The 22818-nt window shown below is 43.5% G+C and overlaps 1 protein-coding gene across 1 annotated transcript in view; it reads left to right on the top strand.

Moving 5' to 3' along the window:
• The first annotated feature begins 2595 nt into the window (after nt 1–2595).
• Nucleotides 2596–22818, top strand: part of LOC137369874 (KAT8 regulatory NSL complex subunit 1-like) — a 306772-nt gene continuing 286549 nt past the window's right edge. The window contains exon 1 of the mRNA XM_068031535.1: nt 2596–4268. Within this exon, the coding sequence (XP_067887636.1) occupies nt 2614–4268 (1655 nt within the window). The 5' untranslated portion in view covers nt 2596–2613. The remainder of the gene's footprint in view (nt 4269–22818) is intronic.

Raw genomic sequence — 22818 nt, 5'->3', positions numbered from 1 at the left:
TGGCCCTCTGTTTGCCACAACATTTCTGCAGCTACTGATTTTTATTAACGACATCTCCACCTTGATGTGCAAGTCCACAATAAAACCCTTTCCTCTCTCTCTTCATGGTACAGCCCTCACCTCCACTCCCTTAAGTCCTGGAGACACAGACTTGAATGGCTATGGCAGACAACTGGTTGTGCCATTCACCACCAGACGTGGCCGGATGCACAAAGTACGATCTGGTCCTGCTGTTGTCTGCTAAAACGGCTCATTATTCCAGGATCATCCTGGAATGCAAGGATATCCCCTGGCTTCATTGCAAACTCTCCCTCCACCCTTACTTCCAACACTAAGTGCGAGAAGCTCATGAAGATGGAGACCATCTGCCTCTGATGCATTCTTCCCTTCCACTGGCCCACCAGGCCAAACTTCCTCTAAAGCTCCCTCTCCCTGAACCCTCATATTTCCCTCGTCTCTCCTATCTCCCCATGTGCCCTTTCTGAGCTCATAACATAAGAACAAGGAGTAGGAGTAGGCAATTCAGCCCCTCAAGCCTGCTTCGCCATTCAATACCATCATGGTTGATCTCATCTCGGCCTTAACTCCACTTTCCTGCCCATTCTCCATAACCCTTCAACCCATGACTAATTAAAAATCTGTCTTTCTTAAATTTACTCAATGTCGCAGCATCCACTGCACTCTGGCGTAGTGAATACCACAGACTCGCCACCCTTGAGAGAAGTCATTTCTCTTCATCTCTGTTTTAAATCTGCTACCCTTTTATCCTAAATCTATTACCTCTTGTTCTAGATTGCCGCACCAGAGGAAACATCCTCTCTACGTCAATCCCCTTAATCATCTTATATAGGTCAATTAGATCTCCTCTCATTCTTCTAAACTCGAGAGTAAAAGCCTAAACTGCTCAATCTCTCTTCATAAGACAAACCCCTCATCTCTGGAATCAATCTAATGAATCTCCTCTGAACTGCCTCCAATGTAAATATATCCCCCCTCAAGTAAGGGGACCAAAACTGTACACAATAGGTGCAGTCTTACTCGTGCCTTGTACAGTTGTAGCAACACTTCCCTACTTTTATACTCTTTCTTTAGCAATAAATGCCAAAATTCCATTTGCCTTCCTTTATTACCTGCTGTACCTGCATACTAGCTTTCTGTGAATCATAGACGAGGACACCCAGATCCCTCTGCACCAAAGCACTCTGAAGTTTCTCTTCATTTAGATAATTTGCCTTTCGATTCTTCCGACCAAAATGGATAACCTCACACTTATCCACGTTAAACTCCAACTACCAAATTTTGACCCATTCAACTAACTTTCATATCCATTTGTATATTTCTTTATTGCAACTTACTATCCCACCTATTTTAGTGTCATATGCAAATTTGGCTATAGTACCTTCTATCCCTGTATCCAAATTATTAATATAGATTGTAAATAGTTAGGGCCCAAGGACCGAATCTGTGGCCCCTAACACCATGTGATCTTACCTTGTGTATTAACCTTTTGTGTGGCACCTTATCAAATGCTTTCTGAAATTCCAGATTTACTACAGCTACAGGCTGCCTATTATCCACTTTGCTTGTTACTGCTTCCAAGAACTCTAGCAAATTAGTCAAACACGATTTACCCTTCATAAAACCATGTTGATTCAGATGGTTTGTGTTTTGATTTTCTAAATGTCCTGTTGGTATTTCCTTAATAATGGATTCCAACAATTTCCCAACGACTGTCGTTAAACTAGTTGGTCTAATAGTATCCTACTTTCTGCCTTCCTTTTTGCATAAGGGTGTTATATTAGCTTTTTACAATCCACTGGAACCTTTCCAGTATCCAGGGAATTTTGGAATATTATAACCAATGGATCCATTATCTTTGTCATTTCCTGTAAGACCTTCGGCTGTAGCCCTTTAGATCCAGCGGACTGATCTGCCTTCAATCCCAATAGTTTGCTCAGTACTTTTTCTCGAGTGATGAATTCTGGGTCCTTTTAGTATGTGGAGAAGTTGTTCTATCATTACGCTGTTGTTGCAATGGCATGCTGCACGATGGAGAAGGAAAGTGTACTCTTTGCATGGAGCTGATTTGTTGCCATCTTCCCAATTGGCTTTAACCAAAAGCTCCACCTGCAAGGGTTGTAGATACAGAAGATTTTGTCTAATTTTAAAACTTGTGAAAAAAAGTAAACACTTATTTTCCATCCCCTTTTATCTAGTTTTTACTTGCTTTAGTATTAAATTTTTCTAATGTAGGATTAGTTAAACTTAAGTTATAGAATGAAGATGTAACTTTGCAATTTTGGATATAAAGCATACGTGTCATAGGGGAAAAAACACACACACAGAAATCGGTAAATTAGGTTATTAACGGAGCCCGACTTGGGGGCATTTTTTTCCTTCGATTTGACCCATATTGTCGGTTGGAATTGCAGGTGCGCGCGCTTTTTCTCCGTGCCTAAGCGCGGGCGCCATTTTGTGGTGGGGGAGGGGTGGAAAGATCTCGCGGACAAGGTGGGGGAGGAGATCAGAGTTATAGATGGGAGGGTGGGGGTGGGGGCGGGGGGGTAGGAGAGATATAGATGGGAGGGTGGGGGAGGGTAGAAAAAAAACAAGATGGCCGCCGGCCGCTTGAAGCGAATGGTTTCCCCGGCTGTGAGTGAAAGCGCTGGCGAAGCGCGGCAGCAGCACCACGGACTCAACTTGGCGGTGTCGTCATCATCACTACCACCGCTATCGTCGTCGCCTCCTTCAGCAGCGTCCTCGCCACCCTCGTCTTCGCTGCCTTCCTCTTCGGCCCCAAATGGCACTGTAGACGAAGAGGAGGAAAATAATAAAAATAAAAAACTCGCCGGCCCTTTATTTTTCTCGGTCGACCGTATGGACTCTCTCTTTTTGGCCCGGCCGACCAGAGTGCGGCGGCGCCCCGAGCCTTTTTACCGCGGCGAGAGGTGCGCGGCAACCGCTCGAGGAGGAGCGAAAGTGCCCGAGACAAATAATTATAACCACCACAACCATCACAACCACCGTCACCATTCTCCTCACCGTCGGCACCATCGTCACCACCAGGCCGGGGAGCTGCAGGGGGTGAGTTCTACGGCAGCCCCCGGTCTCGGCCTAAACAGGGGGCATTGCGGCAAGCACCAGGACGGAATGAATTCCGATGGATTTTTTTCCACTACTGCAGGCGAGGAGCAGGAGCGGGGCAAGGCTCCGGTATCGAGCACCGCCGGCAACGGCCTGGCCAAAGAGCCGCCTTGTCTTAGCCGCGATTCCGGCCTGGTGAACGGCAGTAACAAAGCGTCGGGAGGTTGTGGTGTCCAGCGGAGTAACGGCGCCATTTCGCTGAACTTAGCCTCGCCTGGTAAGGGGAACCCGGATAAAAGCCGCTGGCTCCTGCTGCAAACAAGCACCAACGCTGCCGCCTCCGACCTCGGCCTACTGTCTAAAGGCAGCAGCAAAATCCCCGGCCTCGACTACGGATATCGAGCCGAACTTCATGGCGCCAACCACGGGGAAGGTTCGCTTAAACTCCGCTGCAGCGAAATAAATCTTAATAATTGTATGGGGACTGAGACCCAAAACACACAAAAACATACCGATGGGAGAAACAGTACCAACATTGGCACCATTAATCACCATAATTGTAATAGTCTCAGTAGTAATAATTATAACCACAATAATATTAGTGTTAGTCAGGATGAGGTGAGTGCTCAGAGTTTATTAGTTGCCAGTAAACAAGCTGAGATCAGGAGCAGGGCTGATCGGCTCTGCAAACGTTTGCAGGTAGTACAAGCTAAGCAGGTGGAGCGCCATGCCCAGCAGCAGCTGGCAGGTTTGGTGGGGCACAGTTTAAAGCAGTTTTCTTCCTCTTTCACCGAAAGTTTTATTAATAAGAGCAGTAACAGTAATAATAAATATAAAAGTACTTTGCACGGGAACAGCACTGGATCTTCGCTGCTGAGGAGTTTTCCAAGAACGGATTTAGAAGGAAGTGGTGTCGATGCTTTTTCTAATCCCAGCTCTTCCCTTCGATCTGGCGGGGGCAGTAAATGTTTATCTTCACTGAATGGGGATGCTTTCTCTGGTTTTGTGAAAGATCGAGCTATTTCTGAGGATCTGCTGAAACTGGTGTCCAGCGTGACTGCAAAACTCAGGACTTCGGAGAGGGCTTTCGATTCCGATGCCACTGAAAGCAGCTCAGGGGGTGAGACGGATGTGGAGGAGGAATGCACGGGTGGTGCAAATTTCGAGCATCGGCATGCAGTTCTGTAAGTAATCAAGAGGTTGTTGTAGTTTTTGACTCCTGCAGCAGCAATGAGCTACTTCTTTAAATGCACATTTCTTGAGCTTGTATTTGCCGCATAAGATTTCTGCCCCCATGTAGAAGTATGTGTTCTTAGTTCCGCAGACTACTGTGGCTTGAAATAGGGTAAATATGATTTACAAGAATTGAAATTTGAGATCTACGTTCTTTGTTTTTGATGTTTGTTCACTGGTGAAAGGAGATCTTAATAGGCCAGCAGTAAAGCTGGCTGGGAGCACTTCTTCACTGCAATTGCATGGTGCATGCATATTGACTCCAGTTGGAAGCTTATTGCTGGAAGCTGTTGCTCTTCGGGTTGCACAAGCTCTGCAGCACGTCTGTCAGTCAGACATTCTGTCAGTATCTGCAGTACACACTGCGTGATGCTGTGTTTTATAAACATTTTATGATGGTGCAGCAGACTTTTTGGAGATTTATTAGTGCCAATTGATTGGCAGGATCTTGTTTAATTAAATAGACATTTTAAATGCTTAGATTGGCCTTTTTGTTTTGTTGGCATCATGAATTATCTCATTTTGTGACCATAAAGCCTATTGTATTTTAAAAATATTTTCACTATATCTGAATTGAAAATGTGAGGATGTACAGTGTGAATCTGTTTCGATTCACCAGTTACTCAAGCTGAAAGCAGTGAATTGTGACCTCATCAGGTAATTGTGTTTTGTTTCATACAGATGGCAATTAGTGGAAAGCTGTCTTGTAACCGTTTTTCTTCTGCTAGGTTTTAAATCCCTCCTTGTCTTTGGCACTCAGTGGCGCTTCAGTTTTGACCAGAATTATCCTGAGTCAGCTTGTAGAAATCAAGATTGCTTGTAAGTGTTGTGATCCTTGCTCAGTGTTGTGTAAAAATGTCCCCAGATTCTGCTCACTGTAAACCGAAGTGACTCACATTTGCACCTGTGTGATATCAAATTTAATTTGCTCTGGTCAGTCGTCCCAAGTTCTTCCCATTGAATTAAGCGTACCCTGCTCCCTTATTTCAAAAGCCTACCATTGGTTATTTACAGCATGCAGACTTGGAGTGAGCAGCATAAAAGGAAATATCTGCCATTCCCATCATCATCTGGACCTTTCTTCCCTTCTTAAAGAACCTGTTCATTTAACATAAACTGGATTGAGATTAGGTATGTGGTTTGATCCCATTATATAGCTCACATTGGATTGTTGAGGAAACGTTAGAAACATCGAAAATAGGAGCAGGAGTAGCCCATTCGGCCCTTCGAGCCTGCTCCGCCATTCATTATGATCATGGCTGATCATCCAGCTCAGTAACCTATTCCCGCTTTCACCCCATACCCTTTGATCCCTTTAGACCCAAGAGCTATATCTAACTCCTTTTTGAAAACATACAATGTTTTGGCCTCAACTGCTTTCTGTGGTAGCGAATTCCACAGGCTCACCACTCTCTGGGTGAAGAAATTTCTCCTCATCTCAGTCCTGAAAGGTTTACCCCATATCCTTAGACTATGACCCCTGGTTCTGGACTCCCCCACCATCGGGAACATCCTTCCTGTATCTACTCTGTCAAGTCCTGTTAGAATTTTATAGATTTCTACGAGATCCCCCCTCACTGTTCTGAACTCCAGCCAATATAATGCTAACCGACTCAATCTCTCTTCATACGTCAGTCCCTCCATCCCAGTAATCAGTCTGGTAAACCTTCGCTGCACTCTCTCTAGCAAGAACATCCTTCCTCAGATAAGGAGACCAAATCTGCACACAATATTCCAGGTGTGGCCTCACCAAGGCCCTGTATAATTGCAGCAAGACATCCCTGCTCCTGTACTCGAATCTTCTCGCTATAAAGGCCAACATACCATTTGCCTTTTTTACTGCCTGTTGCTCCTGCATGCTTACCTTCAGCAACTGGTGTACGAGAACACCCAGGTCTCGCTGCATATTCCCCTCTCTGTTTATAGCCGTTTAGATAATCTGCCTTCCTGCTTTTGCTACCAAAGCGGATAACCTCACATTTATCCACATTATACTGCATCTGCCATACATTAGCCCATTCACTCAACTTGTTCAAATCACCCTGAAGCCTCTCTGCATCCTCCTCACAACTCACCCTCCCACCCAGTTTTGTGTCATCTGCAAATTTGGAGATATTACATTTAGTTCCCTCATCTAAGTCATTAATGTATATTGTGAATAGCTGGGGTCCTAGCACCGATCCCTGCGGGACCCCACTAGTCACTGCCTGCCATTCGGAAAAAGACCCATTTATCCCTACTCTTGGTTTCCTGTCCGCCAACCAATTTTCTATCCATCGCAATACATTACCCCCAATCCCATGCGCTTTAATTTTACATGCTGATCTCTTATGTGGGACTTTGTCGAAAGCCTTCTGAAAGTCCAAATAAACCACATCCACTGGCTCCCCCTCATCAACTCTACTAGTTACATTCTCGAAGAATTCCAGTAGATTTGTCAAGTATGATTTCCCTTTTGTAAATCCATGCTGACTCTGTCCGATTCTACCACTGTTCTCCAAGTGCTCTGCTATAAAATCTTTGAGAATGGACTCTAGAATTTTCCCCACTACCGACGTCAGGCTGACTGGTCTATAATTCCCTGCTTTCTCTCTGCCTCCCTTTTTAAATAGTGGGGTTACATTAGCTACCCTCCAGTCTGCAGGAACTGTTCCAGAATCTATAGAATCTTGAAAGATGACCTCCAATGCATCCACTATTTCTCGGGCCACTTCCTTAAGTACTCTGGGATGCATACCATCAGGCCCTGGGGATTTATCGGCCTTCAATCCCATCAATTTCCCCAACACCATTCCTCTACTAATACTGATTTCTTTCAGTTCCTCTCTCACTAAGCCATGTGTTCTCCAACATTTCTGGTATGATATTTGTGTTCTCCTTTGTGAAGACAGAACCAAAGTATGCATTTAGTTGGTCAGCCATTTCTTTATTCCCCATAATAAATTCCCCTGTTTCTGACTGTAAAGGACCTACATTTGTCTTCACCAATCCTTTTCTCTTTACATACCTATAGAAACTTTTACAGTCAGTTTTTATGTTCCCCGCAAGCTCGCTCTCATACTCTATTTTCCCCTTCTTAATCAATCCCTTGGTCCTCCTTTGCTGAATTCTAAACTGCTCCTGTTCCTCTGGTCTGTTGTTTTTCCTGGCAAATTTATATGCCTCTTCCTCGGATCTAATGCTATCTCTAATTTCCCTTGTAAGCCATGGTTTGGCTATCTTTCCTGTTTTACTTTTGCGCCAATATCAGTAATTGTTCTGCATGTAATTTTCAACATTTTTGGGCAGATCTTCCATTGTGTTGCTCAGAGTGAGTCAGGTGTTATCTTGAAATTTGATTTTTTAAAAGTGACCACAAATGTGTGACAAGAAGTAAGTGTGAATCTTGGAGGAAGTGTGCAATGTCCACCAATTTAATCTATTATAGATAAATGTCTCAATGTAGAAGCTTGATCAGTTTAGAGAGGTACACTGAATAATATTTTTGAATCCTTGCTGGAATGCTGATGACTTAAAGAGTCATAGAGTTATACAGCACAGAAACAGGTCCTTCGGCCCATCGTGTCCATGCCGGCCAGCAAGCACCTAACAATCAAGCATTATGCTATGGTGTTTCAAGTGCTCATCTAAATACTTCTTAAATGATGTGAGGGTTCCTGCCTCTACCACCTCTTCAGGCAGTACGTTCCAGATTCCAACCACACGCTGGGTGAAAATTTTTTCCTCAAATCCCCTGTAAACCTCCTGCCCCTTACCCTAAATCTATGCCCCCTGGTTCTTGACCCCTCCGCTAAGGGAAAAAGTTTTTTCCCAGCTATCAATGCCCTTCATAATTTTGTATACCTCAATCATGTCCCCCTTTTCCTGCAGTAGTTTGGATCTGTAATTTCAAGTGCAGATATTGAAATGTTACAGGAACAGTTCTTAAGGCTTTTGTGACTGCCTGATAGCTCATTGATTTAAAAAAAAATCTGCCAATAGTTTAGATATTCACATCCGGTCGTCTGAGCTGAGTTGCTGCCGTCGCAAAGCGAGATCGGAAAGTTTGGGTCCTGTAAAGATGAGTCCTTACTTTTTGTTATGCAGTTGCAGTTGTTTTGTGTTGTCTGATAGAAGTAGCAGTGCCGCTATTGGCTTTTCTCCCTGCCTTTACAGAAAGAAAATCGTCCAATATTAATTTCCAGAAGGCATTTGATAAGGTGCCACATCAAAGGTTATTGCTTAAAATAAAAGCTGATAGTGTAGGGGGTAACATATTGGCATGGATAGAAGATTGGCTAGCTAATAGGAAACAGTAGGCATAAATGGGTCATTTTCTGGTTGACAAGATGTAATGAGTGGTGTGCCACAGGGATCAGTGCTGGGGCATCAACTTTTTACAATTTATATAAATGACTTGGCGGAAGGTACGGTTGACAAATTTGCTCTTGTAACAAAGGTGGATAGGAAAGTAAGTTGTGAAGAGGAGATAAGGGGGCTACAAAGGGATACAGATAGGTTAAATGAGTGGGCAAAGGTCTGGCAAATGTGAAATTGTCCATTTTGGCAGAAAATATGCTTCTTTCGCATTCTGTCTAAATGGTGAGAGATTGCAGAGCTCGGAGATGCAGAGGGATCTGGGTGTCCAAGTGCATGAATCGCAAAAGGTTAGGATGCAGGTACAGCACGTAATTAGGAAAGCGAATAGAATGGTAGCATTTATTGCGAGGGGAATTGAATACACAAGTAAGGAGGTTATGCTTCAGTTATACAGGGCATTTGTGAGACCACATCTGGAGTACCGCGTACAGTATTGGTCTCCTTATTTAAGGAAGGATGTAAATTCCTTGGAAGCAGTTCAAAGAAGGGTTACTAGACGAATACCTGGAATGGGCGGGTTGTCCTTTGAGGAAAGGTTGGACAGGCTAGGCTTGTATCCGCTGGAATTCAGAAGAGTAAGAGGCAACTTATGAATATAGGTACATAAGAATTGGGAGCAGAAGTAGGCCATTTGGCCCCTCGCGCCTGCTCTGCCATTCAATAAGATCATGGTTGATCTGTTTGTGCTTCGAATTCCACTCTCCCACCTACCCCTGATACTCCTCGATTCCCTTGCCTAACAAGAATTTATCTTCCTCCGCCTTAAAAATATTCAATGTCCCCGCCTCCACCACCGAATGAGGCAGAGAGTTCCAAAGTTGCACGACCCTCAGAGAAAAAATTTATCTTCATCTCTGTCCTAAAAGGGCATCCCCTAATTTTAAACTCGCCCACTAGAGGAAACATCCTTTCCACATCCACCTTGTCAAGACCATTCATAATCTTATCAACTTCGCTCAAGTCTCCCCTCACTCTTCTAAACTCCACAGAAAACAAACCCAGTCTGCACAGCCTTTCCTCATAAGACAATCTGCTCATTCAAGATATCAATCTAGTAAACCTTCTCTGAATTGCCTCCAAAGCATTTACATCCCTTCTTAAATAAGGAGACCAAAACTACACACAGTATTTGAGATGTGGTCTCATCAATGCCCTATATAACTGAAGCATAACATCCTTACTTTTATTTTCAATTCCTCTTGTAATAAAGGATAGCATTCCGTTAACCTTCTTAATAACCTGCTGTACCTGCATACTAACTTTTTGTGATTCGTGCACGAGAACACCTCGATCCCTCTGCACTTCGGAATTCTGCTGTCATTCTCCGTTTAAGTAATATTCTGCTTTTTTATTCTTCCTGCCAAAGTGAAAAACTTCACATTTTCCCACATTATACTCCATCTGCCAGATTTTTGCCCAGTCACTCAACCTATCTATATCGGTCTGCAACTTCTTTATGTCCTCTTCACAACATACTTTCCTACCTATCTTTATGTCATCTGTAAATTCAGCTACCATGCCATCGCTCCCCTCACCGAAGTGATTGATATAAATTGTAAAACGTTGAGGCCCCAGTACAGACCCCTGCTGGACTCGACTCGTCACATCCTCGTCACAGCCAATCAGAAAAGGACCCATTTATGCGTACTCTCTGCTTTCTGCCAGCCAGCCAGTCTTCTATTCTTGCTAATGTGTTGCCTCCTATACCATGCACTCCTACTTTGCGCAATAACCTTTTATGTGGCACCTTGTCAAATGCCTTCTGGAAATCCAAATACAGTACGTCAATGGGCTCCCCTTTATCCACAGTGCATGTTACTCCTTCAAAGAACTCCAACAAATTGGTTAAATATGATTTCACTTTCACAAAACCATGCTGACTATTCCCGATTACCTTGAGTTTTTCTAAGTGCCCAGCTACAACCTCCTTTATCGATTCTAACACCTTCTCCCTGATAGATGTCAAGCTAACTGGCTTTTCATTACCTGTTTTCTGCCTCCCTCCTTGAATAGAGGGGTTATATTAGCTACTTTTCAGTTTGATGGAACCTTACCGGAATCTAGCGAATTTTGAAAAATTAACACCAACGCATCTACAGCCTCATTAGCCACCTCTTCTAAGACCCGAGGATGAGGTTAATCAGTACCCGGGGACTTGTCAACCTGCAGTTCCATCAGTTTTTTTATTTATTGTTTTATTTAGAGATACAGCACTGAAACAGGCCCTTTGGCCCACCGAGTCTGTGCCGACCAACAACCACCCATTTATACTAATCCTACATTAATCCCATATTCTCTACCACATCCCCACCATTCTCCTACCACCTACCTATACTAGGAGCAATATACAATGGCCAATTTACCTATCAACCTGCAAGTCTTTCGGAGGTGGGAGGAAACCGGAGCACCTGGCAGAAACCCATGCAGACACAGGGAGAACTTGCAAACTCCGCACAGGCAGCACCCAGAATTGAACCCGGGTCGCTGGAGCTGTGAGGCTGCGGTGCTAACCACTGCGCCACTGTGCCGCTTCCCCGGTTATTATAATATCACCAAGTTTCTCTCATCCTTCCACCTCCTGATTTACAGCTATTGCCGGAATGTTTTTTGTATCCTCTATAGTGAAGATGGAAGCAAAATATTTATTCATTGCATCCACCATTTCCTTATCATCTCCTCTTAACTCCCGATTCTCATTCTCCAGAGGACCAACACTCACTTGACTTACTCTTTTCCTTTTTAAATACCTGTGGAAACTCTTATTATCCATTTTTACATTTCTAGCTAGCTTCCTCATACTCTAATTTCTTTCTCCTGATTAACCTTTCAGTCATTCTCTGCCGTTCTTTATATTCTGACCAATCATCTGACATGCCAGTCATCTTTGCGCAGTTTGATGCTTTCCTTAACTCCTTCAGTTAACCACGGATGGTGGGTCCTCCCCTTAGAATTTTTCTTTAGAGAAGGAATATACTTCTGAGTATTCTGAAATATTCCCTTAAATGTCTGCCACTGCTTCTCAATTGATCTATCTCCAAGCCTAGTAACTCAGTTCACTTCAGCTAGCTCAGCTTTCATTCCCACGTAGTTGCCCTTATTCAAGTTTAAAATTCTAGTCTTAGATCCACTCTTCTCTCTTTCAAACTGGATGTAAAATTCAATCATATTGTGGTCTCTGCTACCTAGAGGTGCCTTTACTCTGAGGTCATTAATTAATCCTGTCTCATTACACAATACCAAGTCTAATATAACCTGCTCTCTGGTTGGTTCCAGAACGTGCTGCTCTAAGAAATTATCTTGAAAGCATTCTATGAACTCTTCTTCCAAGCTACTAGTGCCAATCTGATTTTTCCAGTTTATATGTAGATTAAAATCACCCATGATTTTTGCCGTCCCTTTATCTTTTTGGATACTTCATTGTGGTTACTCTTAGGGGACCTGTAGACCACTTCCACTCGTGACTTCTTTCCCCTACTGTTCCTCATCTCCACCCAAACCGATTCTACATCCTGATCTCCTGAACCAAGGTCATCTCTAACTATTGCACCAATGCCATCCTTGATTAACAGTGCTACCCCTCCACCTTTACCTAACTTCCTGTTCTTGAATGTCCTATACCCCTCAATATTCAAGACCCAATCCTTGTCATCCTACAGCCACGTCTCCGTATTGGTTATCAGATCATGTTTATTTACTTCAAGGTGCGCCATCAGTTCGCCTACTTTGTTAAATGCTACATGCATTCAGCTACAGAGTCTTTAGTTTTGTCTTTTTGTTATCTTTGTAACATCTAGTCTCAACTGTTGATGTGGTCTTAGGTTTTAATCTCTCTGTCCCTTCCTGCCATTGTCTGACCTTCATTTCCCATATTACTATTCTGCTCTCCTGTCTTGACTCTACCCTTTGGTTTGCTACATCTAACCAAGCTAGATCCCACTCCCTTCTTGTTAAGTTTAAAGCCCTCTCTACTTCCCTAGTTATACGGTTTGCTAGAACACTGGTCCCAGCACATTTCAGGTGCAGACCGTCCCAACGGTACAGCCCCACTTTCCCCCATACTGGTGCCAGTGCCCGACAAACTGAAACCCACTTCTCTCTACACCAGTCTTTGACCCACGTATTCATTTCACTAATCTTCTATACTTATGTACCCTCTGCCAATTGGCACGTGGCTCAAGTAATAATTCAGAGATTATTACCTTTGAGGTTCTGATCTTCAATTTGGTGCCTAGCTCCTCATACTGTCTAAGCAGAACCTCTTTCCTAGTCCTACCTATGTCGTTGGTACCTACATGGACCACGACAACTGGATCCTCCCCCTCTCGCTCCATGTTCCTGTCCAATCCTGAGCAGATGTCCCGAACCCTGGCACCGGGTAGGCAACACAGCCTTCTGACTGATGCTCTTGGCACAGAACAGTGTCAATCCCCCATCACTATACTATTCCCCATCTACCACTACATTCCTTTTTGCTCCCCCGCTTGAATGGCGTCCTCTACCACAGTGCCATGGCCCATCAGTAACAAGGAAATTTATGTAACTAAAGAGTGAGAAATCCCCAGGACCTGACGGTTTCCATCTGAGGGTGTTAAAAGAAGTCGGGGAGCATATTGTAGATGCCCTAACTGTAGTCTTTCAGAGTTCCCTAGATTCAGGAGTGGTCCCTCTGGATTGGAAAGTTGCACATGTCACTCCACTTTTTAAAAAGGGTGAAAGGGGGACATCCAGCATGGATTCATGACGGGAAGGTCATGCCTGACAAATCTCATTGAATATTTTGAAGAGGTGACTAAGGTAGTGGACAGGGGAGTGTCCATGGATGTTATTTATATGAACTTCCAGAAGGCATTTGATAAAGTCCCACATAAGAGACTATTAACTAAGGTAGAAGCCCATGGAGTTGAGGGCAAATTATTGATATGGTTAGAAAGTTGGTTGAGTGGTAGGCGACAGAGAGTGGGGATAATGGGTAAGTACTCCGATTGGCAGGATGTAACTAGTGGTGTCCCGCAGGGATCTGTGTTGGGGCCTCAGTTATTCACATTATTCATTAACGACTTGGATGATGGCATAGTAAGTCATATATCCAAATTTGCTGATGATACAAAGTTAGGCGGCATTGTAGACAGTCGAGATGTTGACAGACTAGGTGAGTGGGCAAAACTGTGGCAGATGGATTTCAATGTGGGCAAGTGTGAAGTTATCCATTTTGGACCAAAAAAGGATCGAGCAGGATACTTTCTAAATGGGAAGAGGTTAAGTACAGTGGATGTTCAGAGAGACTTGGGGGTTCAGGTGCATAGATCTTTAAAATGCCATGAGCAAGTGCAGAAAATAATCAAAAAGGCTAATGGAATGCTAGCTTTTATATCCAGAGGATTGGAGTATAAAGACACAGAGGTTATGCTACAGCTGTACAAAACCCTGGTTCGACCCCACTTGGAGTACTGTGGGCAGTTCTGGGCACCACACCTTAGAAAGGATATATTGGCCTTGGAGGGAGTGCAACGTAGGTTTACAAGAATGATACCTGGACTACAGGGGTTAAGTTACGAGGAGAGATTACACAAATTAGGCCTGTTTTTGCTCGAATTTAGAAGGTTAAGGGATGATCTGATCGAAGTCTTCAAGATATTAACAGGAAGAGACAGGCGAGATAAAGATAAACTATTTCCACTGGTTGGAGATTCTAAAACTAGGGGGCATAGTCTAAAAATTAGGAGCAGACCGTTCAGGAGAGATGTCAGGAAGCACTTCTTCACGCAAAGGGTGGTAGAGGGTTGGAACTCGCTCCCACAAACAGCAGTTGAAGCTAGAACAGTTGTTAATTTTAAATCTGAGATAGATAGATTTTTGTTAAGCAAAGATATTAAGGGATATGGGCCAAAGGCAGGTATCTGGAGTTAGGCCGTGGATCAACCATGATCCCATTGAATGGCGGGACAGGCTCGAGGGGCTGAATGGCCTACTGCTGTTCCTTTCTTCCTATGTTCCTAATCTGCTCATCCACCTTGCAGACTTCGCTTTTGTCCGCACGGGTTGAGAGCACCTCAAACCTGTTTGACAATTGAAAAGTCTGAGGCTCCTCCACTACTGTGTGCTTGGTCCTTTCACTCACAGTTGCATCCTGCTGTCGCTCACTGCAGACCAAAACAGATGACCTTGTTCTAAGAGTGACAGTCTTCTGGAACAAAGTGTCCAGGTATTCCTCCCTCTCCCTTATGTTGCACAGTGTTTGCAGTTTGGTTTCCAGATCAACAATCCTGAAATGGAATTCATCTTGCTGCTTACACTTTGTGCAGAAGTGTTTTTCCTGGATTGCCTTGGCAATTACTTAAGCTATTAGTTAATTTATTTTAATTACTTTTTTAATTAAGTTAGAATAATTCTTAGAATTTACTGTGCTTATTAAATGCAAGTACCACCTACAACTGGAGTTATTCTTGATTATTTAGATATGCAGACCTTTCTACTGGTAATAGATCTTCCTAATGCTAATTAAGCTTTGCCTATACTAATAAACACTACTATTAGTAAACCTTACAAATGCTGATAAATGCCAATAATACTTAGGACAACTTAATACATAAGCTGTATTAATTTGAACTAATACATTCCCTGTTGGTCACTCTCTATCACTCTGATATAAATTTTAAAATCCGCTTTAGTTTCTAATTTATATACTAATGAATCGATCAAGTCTTATTTCTTATTTAATTGATTTAGATTAAATTAAATTGAAAGCTTACCGGGTATACTCATCCCAGCTGTTTTCTGTTTCCCTGCTCGCTCTGTTAATTTTGACATCACTCTGAAGTCACTTTTCGATTTATTTTTTTTGGGCTGCGTTTGCTGATAACGCAACCACTAATTGGTGCTGTACTAGCACATGCGCAAATGCAGCCTGTTCCACTAAAACGTCACTGTCTGCGACGTTCAGGCAGCTGCCAGGATTAAAGATGGCACTGCTGAATTTATCACAAAAAAACAACTTCAACCCATGGCAGCACACAATGGACATGTCAGATACTCGGAGAAAGTTTAACGTCTCATCAGAAGGACAGTGTTGCAAACCGTCTGTAATTCTCTGAGGTTTCAGTGCCATGCAGCTCTCTGGCCGCTTGCTCCCTGCTTCCCCATTCCTGCTGTCTGGCCGCTCGCTCCCTGCCCTTACATCCCGCTCTCTGGCCGCTCGCTCGCTCCCCACTTCCCCGACCGCCATCCCCCCCACCCCATCTCTGCAGACGCTAGCTTTAGGCCGCAGGCTGCGCCGCTTCCCTCCTCTCGGCCACTTGCTCCTGCATCGCCCTGTCACCCCTCGCAGACCGCCTTGCTTCTTCGGGCAGCGCAGCGAGGAATGATCGAACGTAGCCCAGAGCTACTGTCTGGAGCGAGTGGCCAGGGAGCGGGGAGCTAGTGGGGGTGGGGGCATGCGCCAGTTACTCCTGGCAAGGCAAGACGTATGCTGCGCATTCACAGCACCTCCGGGCGCAGGAGACCGTTTGCGCACGAGCAGTTTGGAGTGCTCTGATGACGTCAGTGGGCTGCTGCGTTGTCAGGAGTCACTTTGTTTTTTGTTTCCCCCCCCCCCCCCCCCTCCCAACTCCGCTCTTGCCCCTCTCTCTATCCCTCCCTCCCTCGTTTGAAACATATGGGATTCTGAGGGGTCTTGACAGTGGATGTGGAAAGGACGTTTCCTCTTGTGGGAGAATCTGGAACTGTGGGTCACTTTAAAAATAACGGGGTACCCATTTAAGACAGATGAGAAATTTTTTCTGAGGGTCGTGAGTCTTTGGAACTCTCTTCAAAAGGTGGTGGAAGCAGAGGCGTGAAATATTTTTAAGGCAGAGGTAGATAGATTCTTGATAAGCAAGGGGGTGAAAGGTTATTTGGGGGGGGGTAAGTGGGAATGTGGAGTTGAGGTTACAGTGAGATCAGCCATCATCTTATTGAATGGTGGAGGGGCCGAGTGGCCTACTCCTGCTCCTAATTCGTATGTTCATATGTAAGTATATATGTATGCATGTTCGTATTGCTAACTGTCAACAGCTGCTGTAAATGAAGAGTGTGGGTGAGGACATTGGCTGTCTTGGGAAAATCACCTACCAGCAATCATTATCTTGGGTCATGCATGAAGGTGTCCATATGGGTGATTAGGAATGTAGAATCATAGGAACCTAGGACTGGAGTAGATCATTTAGTCCCTCAAACCTGTTTCACCATTTAATAAGATCATGGATGATCTTTTGCGTAACTCCATATCCTGTAATACCGTTGGTTAACAAAAATCTATCAACTGTTGTTTTAACGTTACCAATTCATCTCTCATCGATTGCCGTTTGCAGAAGAGAGTGGCAAACTTCTACCACCCTTTGTGTGTAGAAGTGTTTCCGAATCTCACTCCTGAAACGCCTGGCTCTAATTTTTAGATTATACCACCTAGTTCTCGTCTCTCCAACCAACGGAAGTAATTTCTCTCTAGCTACCCTATCTGTTTGCCTTATTATCTTGAAAGCTTCGATCAGATCGCCCCGTAACCATCTAAATTTCTTGGAATGCGATCCCAGTTTGTGTAATCTCTCTTTGTAATTTAGCCCTTGGAGGCCGGATATCACTCTGGTAAATCCCTCCATCGCCATAATATTGCTGTGAAGATGTGGTGCCCAGAACAGCTCACAGTACTCCAGGTGTGATCTAACCGGGGCTTTGTCTAGTTGAAGTTTGACTTCTGCCCCTTTGTATTCTCATCCTTTTAGGTATAAAGGTCAGCATTCTGTCAGTCTTTCTGATTAATTTCTGTACCTGTTCATGACATTTGAATGATCCATGTACTTGGACCCCAAGTCTCTTTGGACCTGCATTGTTTTGAGCATTTCATCCTTTTTAGGGCCAAAGTGGATGACCTCACATTTGACTATATTGAAGTCCATTTGGCAGAATTTTGCCTATTCACTTGCTTTATCTATTTCTCTTTGTAATTTAGGGGGAGGCGGTGGCAAAATGGTAGTCATGGCTAGTAATCCAGAGCCCAAACGAATACATGGGTTCAAATCCCACCACAGCAGATGGTGAAATTTGAATTCAATTAATCTTAAAAAAAAAAAATCTGTAATTTAAAAATAAAGCTAATGGTGACCATGAAACCATTGTCTGGTTCACTCATGTCCTTTTGGGAAAGAAATCTGCCGTTCTTACCTGGTCTGGCCTACGTGTGACTCCAGACTTACAGTAATGTGGTTGACTCTTAAAATGCCCTCAGAAACTCAAGGGCAATTGGGAATGGGCACATCCCACAAACGAATAAAGAAATTATGCTTCTGTCCACACTGCTTCCTATCTTTATGTCAGCAGCAAATTTGGATATGTGGCTTTCTATCCTATCATTTAAGGCATTAATAAATGTGGTGAATAGTTGAGGCACCAACAGAGATCCTTACGAGTCACCATGAGTCACATCCTGCCATTTAGAGTACCTACCCATTATCCCTACTTTCTGGCTCCTGCCGCTCACTTAGTCTCCTAACCAGGTCAGTAATTAGCCTTCAGTTTCATGGGCTTAAACATCAGCTGACAGTCTCTTATCAGGGACTTTATTAAATGTCTTCCTGGAAGTCCATATAAATAACATCCGTAGATATTCACCTGAACGCTACTTAATCACCTCTTCAAATAAATTCAGTCAGGTTCATCAGGCAAGACCTATGTTTTACAAATCCATGCTGGCACACTCTGATCAACTGAAAATTTTCAAGGTGCTCGGTCACCCTATCCTTAATTACATACTCTAGTAATTTCCCGATCCCAGATGTTGGCTAAAAGGTGTATAATTCCCTGGTTTCTCCCTCTCATCTTTCTTAAAAAGCAAATTGACTTGCACAATTTTCCAATCTAAAGGAAGTTGAGAGAAATTTGGACGATTCAAGTTAGAGTATGTTAAATGTTCTCAGTCCTTCAAAATCCTGGATTTGTAACCATCTGTTCCTGGGGATTTATCACTTTTAAAGCCATTATTTTCTTGAGTACTGTTATTTCAACATTAATTTTGCTGAGAAAAGAGTGGTGGAGACTGCAGACATTGAACCCGCTGCACTTGTCATGCTAAATGAGTGCAAACCATTTGAGCTAATTCCCTATTCACTCAATGAATAGTTGTACTGTTCAGGAAGGGAAGGGAATAGGCTAGATTGGAGATTTAAAAATGAAATTTGAGAAACCCAAGTCCCATAAACAGGACAGTCCTGAATATATGTACTGCTTGAAACATCCCTCCAACACTTTCAGCTAAATAATTACGTTTTGAATGGTAGCTAATTTTTCTGTTGTCAAACAGTTACCAATTTGCGCACAGCATGTTTCCATAAACAGGAATAAGTTAAATGACCTGTTAAACTGCTTTGGTGGTTGAGGCATATATGTTGATTGGGATCCCTGGATTTGAAGGATGTAAAGCTTCAGCAAATTATAAACTTGTGGTCAATTGATGCTAAGTTGGTGTTTCAAACTTGAATGTTGTTGGAGGAAGGGAAAACTGATGGAGGTAATGAGTTCCACGGTTTTGAGGTCCTGGCAAAAAGTGAGCTTTACTAGACAATATGCTGGATCTTGTTTTTAACATAATGCTGTGTGCGAGAGGAAAAATTCAAGCTGACTGGCATGTTCAAGCTGCTGTTTCATCACAAGAATGAGAGTTAATTTTTTTTGCAAAATATGCAGGGCCTGTAATACAAGGAGTTAATGGCTCTTATGAAAGGCACAAATGACATCCTGTGTAACTGATAATGGTAAACTATGTGTACTTGTCCTTCTTGACCTGTCTGGAGCCTTTGATGCGGTTTACCCTTCCATCCTCCTCCACTGCCTCTCCATCGCCATTCAGCTGGGTGGGATTGAATTTGTTTGGTTCCAGACTCTTATATCTAAAGATAACTGGAGAATCACCTGGAAATGGCTTCTTTTTTCACTCTTGTACCATTACATCTGGTGTCCCCCAAGGATCTAGTCTTGGCCCCCTCCTATTTCATCTCGTCTATTGCTTCTCTTCCTTCAGTAACCTCATCTGAAAACAGTGTCAGTTTGCATATGTATGCGGATGATGCCCAATTCTGCCTCATCACCATCTTTCTCAACCCCTTCATTGTCTCTAAATTGTCGGACTTCTTGTTCAACATCCAGTATTGGATGAGCAGAAATCTCCAACTAAATATTGGGCAGATCAAAGTTGTAATATCGTCCGACTCTGCCCTGTCTCAGCTCATCTGCTGCTGAAACCCTTATTTGTGCATTCATTACTGCGAGACTTGATTATTCCAGTGCACCACTGGTTGTTCTCCCACATTCTACCCTCTAAACCTGAGGTCATCCAAAATTCTGCTGCCCGTGTCCTAACTTGCACCAAGTCCCATTTATCTAACACCCCTGTGCACACTGACCTACATTGACTCCCAATAAAGCACAACACCTCTATTTTAAGATTCTCATTGTTTTCTTCAAATCCCTCCAAGGCTGCCTCACCCCCTTCCTTTTTATGTATTCTCCAGTAGACCTACAACCATCTGAAATATTGGAGTTGGTGCAATTCTTCCCTCTTAACCATTTTAATCATTTTTACCATTGGCGGCTGTATCATCAGCTGCTCAGGCCCAAAGCTCTGAAATTCTCTCCCTAAACTTCTCGGCCTCTCTAGCCCTCTCTCCTCCTTTAAGACAATCCTTAAAACCTAGCTCTTTGTCCAAGTTTTGATCATCTGCCTGATTATCTCCTTATGTGGCTCAGTGTCAAATTTTGTTTCATAATGCTCTTGTGAAGCACCTTGGGATGCTTTATTATGTTAAAGGCACAACATAAATGCAAGGTGGTGATAGTGCTGCTGCCACCTATGATGTGGTATGTGAGACTTTGGGGTGAACCATGGGATGTCAGCATACTTTGAAGTGGATGATTTGCTATGAAAAATGCATTTCAACTTTTCAAGGTCATCTTTTATATATTAAAAAATCCATGCCAACTTAAATTATTATTGCTTAACCTGATACTCCAATCCAGTGGTTGATTTGAAAACTGTAATTTCTAGCTTGTAGCCAAGTAAATCCTGGCACTCTTGTGTACCTGCATGTGTGTGTGTGCATTTACGTGCACACACAAGCACTTTTCAGTTCATTTATGATAATCTTAAATTGTTCCTGCAAACTGCACCAGTCGACTTCATTTAAGTATTTGTCGGATACATTTTTTAGCATAGTGGGCTCTGCTGACTAACGTAGAGTTCAGTAGCTCTCTGCATCTACTTTTGCAGAAGCAAATGGCCTATTTCCACTGTGTTCCTGCTGATCACTATCCACTGACCCCTTTTGGAAAGTGAGCATGCGTGGATATTAGATGCGACAGGATTGATCTTGGCTTTGTTGTCTTGCAGGGTCAAGAAGTTTGGCAGTCTTCCAGGCTCACTTGAAAGAAAGTATACCCGGATTACTGCAACCGTTGAACCCATAATCCCAGCAAGAGCCAACCTGCTGGGTCTTGAAGCATGTGAAACCTTCTGGGATGGTATTTCTCATTATTGTGATATGTCACAAAATCATAGTTGAACTCCAGTTATGTACAGATGAGATTAATTCAGTTCATTCAACTGAGGATCATGTGCAGGTTCTATTGTACTTTTCTGTATTCTTGAATTCAGCTCCTCACCAGAGGATAGCTTTAGAATATCCTGACCTGTATTCTCTGGAGTTTAGAAGAATGAGAGGTGATCTCATTGAAACATAAAAGATTCGAAAGGGGCTGAGTAGGATAGACACTGAGAGATTAGAACCATAGAAAAATTACGGCACAGAAGGAGGCCATTCAACCCATCGTGTCCGTGCCGGCTGGAAAAACTAGCCGCCCAATCTAATCGTACCTTCCAGCACTTGGTCCATAGCCTTGCAGTTTACAGCACTTCAGGTGCATGTCCAGGTACCTTGTAAAAAGAATTGAGGGTTTCTGTCTTCACCACCATCCCTGGCAGTGAATTCCAGACACACACCACCCTCTGGGTGAAAAAGTTTTTCCTCATGTCCCCTCTAATCCTTCCACCAATCACCTTATATCTGTTCTCCCTGGTAATTGACTTCTCCGTTAGGGGAAACAGGTCCTTCCTGTTTACTGTATTGAGGCCCCTCATAACTTTGTATACCTCAGTTAAGTCACCCTTCACTCTCCTCTGTTCTAAGGAAAACAACTCTCGCCTATCCAATCTTTACTTATACTGCAACTTTCAAGCTCTGGCAACATTCTTGTAAATCTCCTCTGTACTCTCTCCAGAGAAATTATGTCCTTCCTGTAATACAGTAACCAGAACTGTACACAATACTCCAGCTGTAGTGTACATTAATGAATTAGACTTGAATATAGGAGGCCGAATCAGTAAGTTTGCAGATGACACTAAAATTGGTGGTGTCGTAAATAGTGAGGAGGAACGCCTTCGATTACAGGACGATATAGATGGGCTGGTAAGATGGACAGAGCAGTGGCAAGTGGAATTTAATCCTGAGAAGTGTGAGGCAGTGGCATAGTGGTATTATCACTGGACTAGTAATCCAGAGACCCAGGGTATTGATCTGGAGACATGGTTTCAAATCCCACCACAGCAGAAGGCGGAATTTGAATTTAATTAATTAATCTGGAATTAAAAGCTAGTCTAATGATGGCCATGAAACCATTGTCGATTGTTGTAAAAACCCATCTGGTTCACTAATGTCCTTGAGGGAAGGAAATCTACTGTCCTTACCTGGTCTGGCCTACATGTGACTCCAGACCCACAGCAATGTGGTTAACTCTTACATGCCTTCTGAAATGGCCTAGCAAGCCACTCAGTTGAACCTAACCGCTACGAGGTCAATAAAAAGGAATGAAACCGGACGGACCACCCGGCATTGACCTAGGCACCGGAAACGACAACGGCAAGCCCAGCCCTGTCGACCCTGCAAAGTCCTCCTTACTAACATCTGGGAGCTTGTGCCAAAGTTGGGAGAGCTGTCCCACAGACTAGTGAAGCAACAGCCTGACATAGTCATACTCACGGAATCATACCTTACAGACAATGTCCCAGACACTGCAATCACTATCCCTGGGTATGTCCTGTCCCACCGGCAGGGCAGACCCAGC

Source organism: Heterodontus francisci, chromosome 5, assembly GCF_036365525.1.
Source record: "Heterodontus francisci isolate sHetFra1 chromosome 5, sHetFra1.hap1, whole genome shotgun sequence".
Classification (NCBI taxonomy): domain Eukaryota; kingdom Metazoa; phylum Chordata; class Chondrichthyes; order Heterodontiformes; family Heterodontidae; genus Heterodontus; species Heterodontus francisci.
Note: the sequence above shows the minus strand (reverse complement) of the source record. Positions and strands in the feature narration are given on the sequence as shown.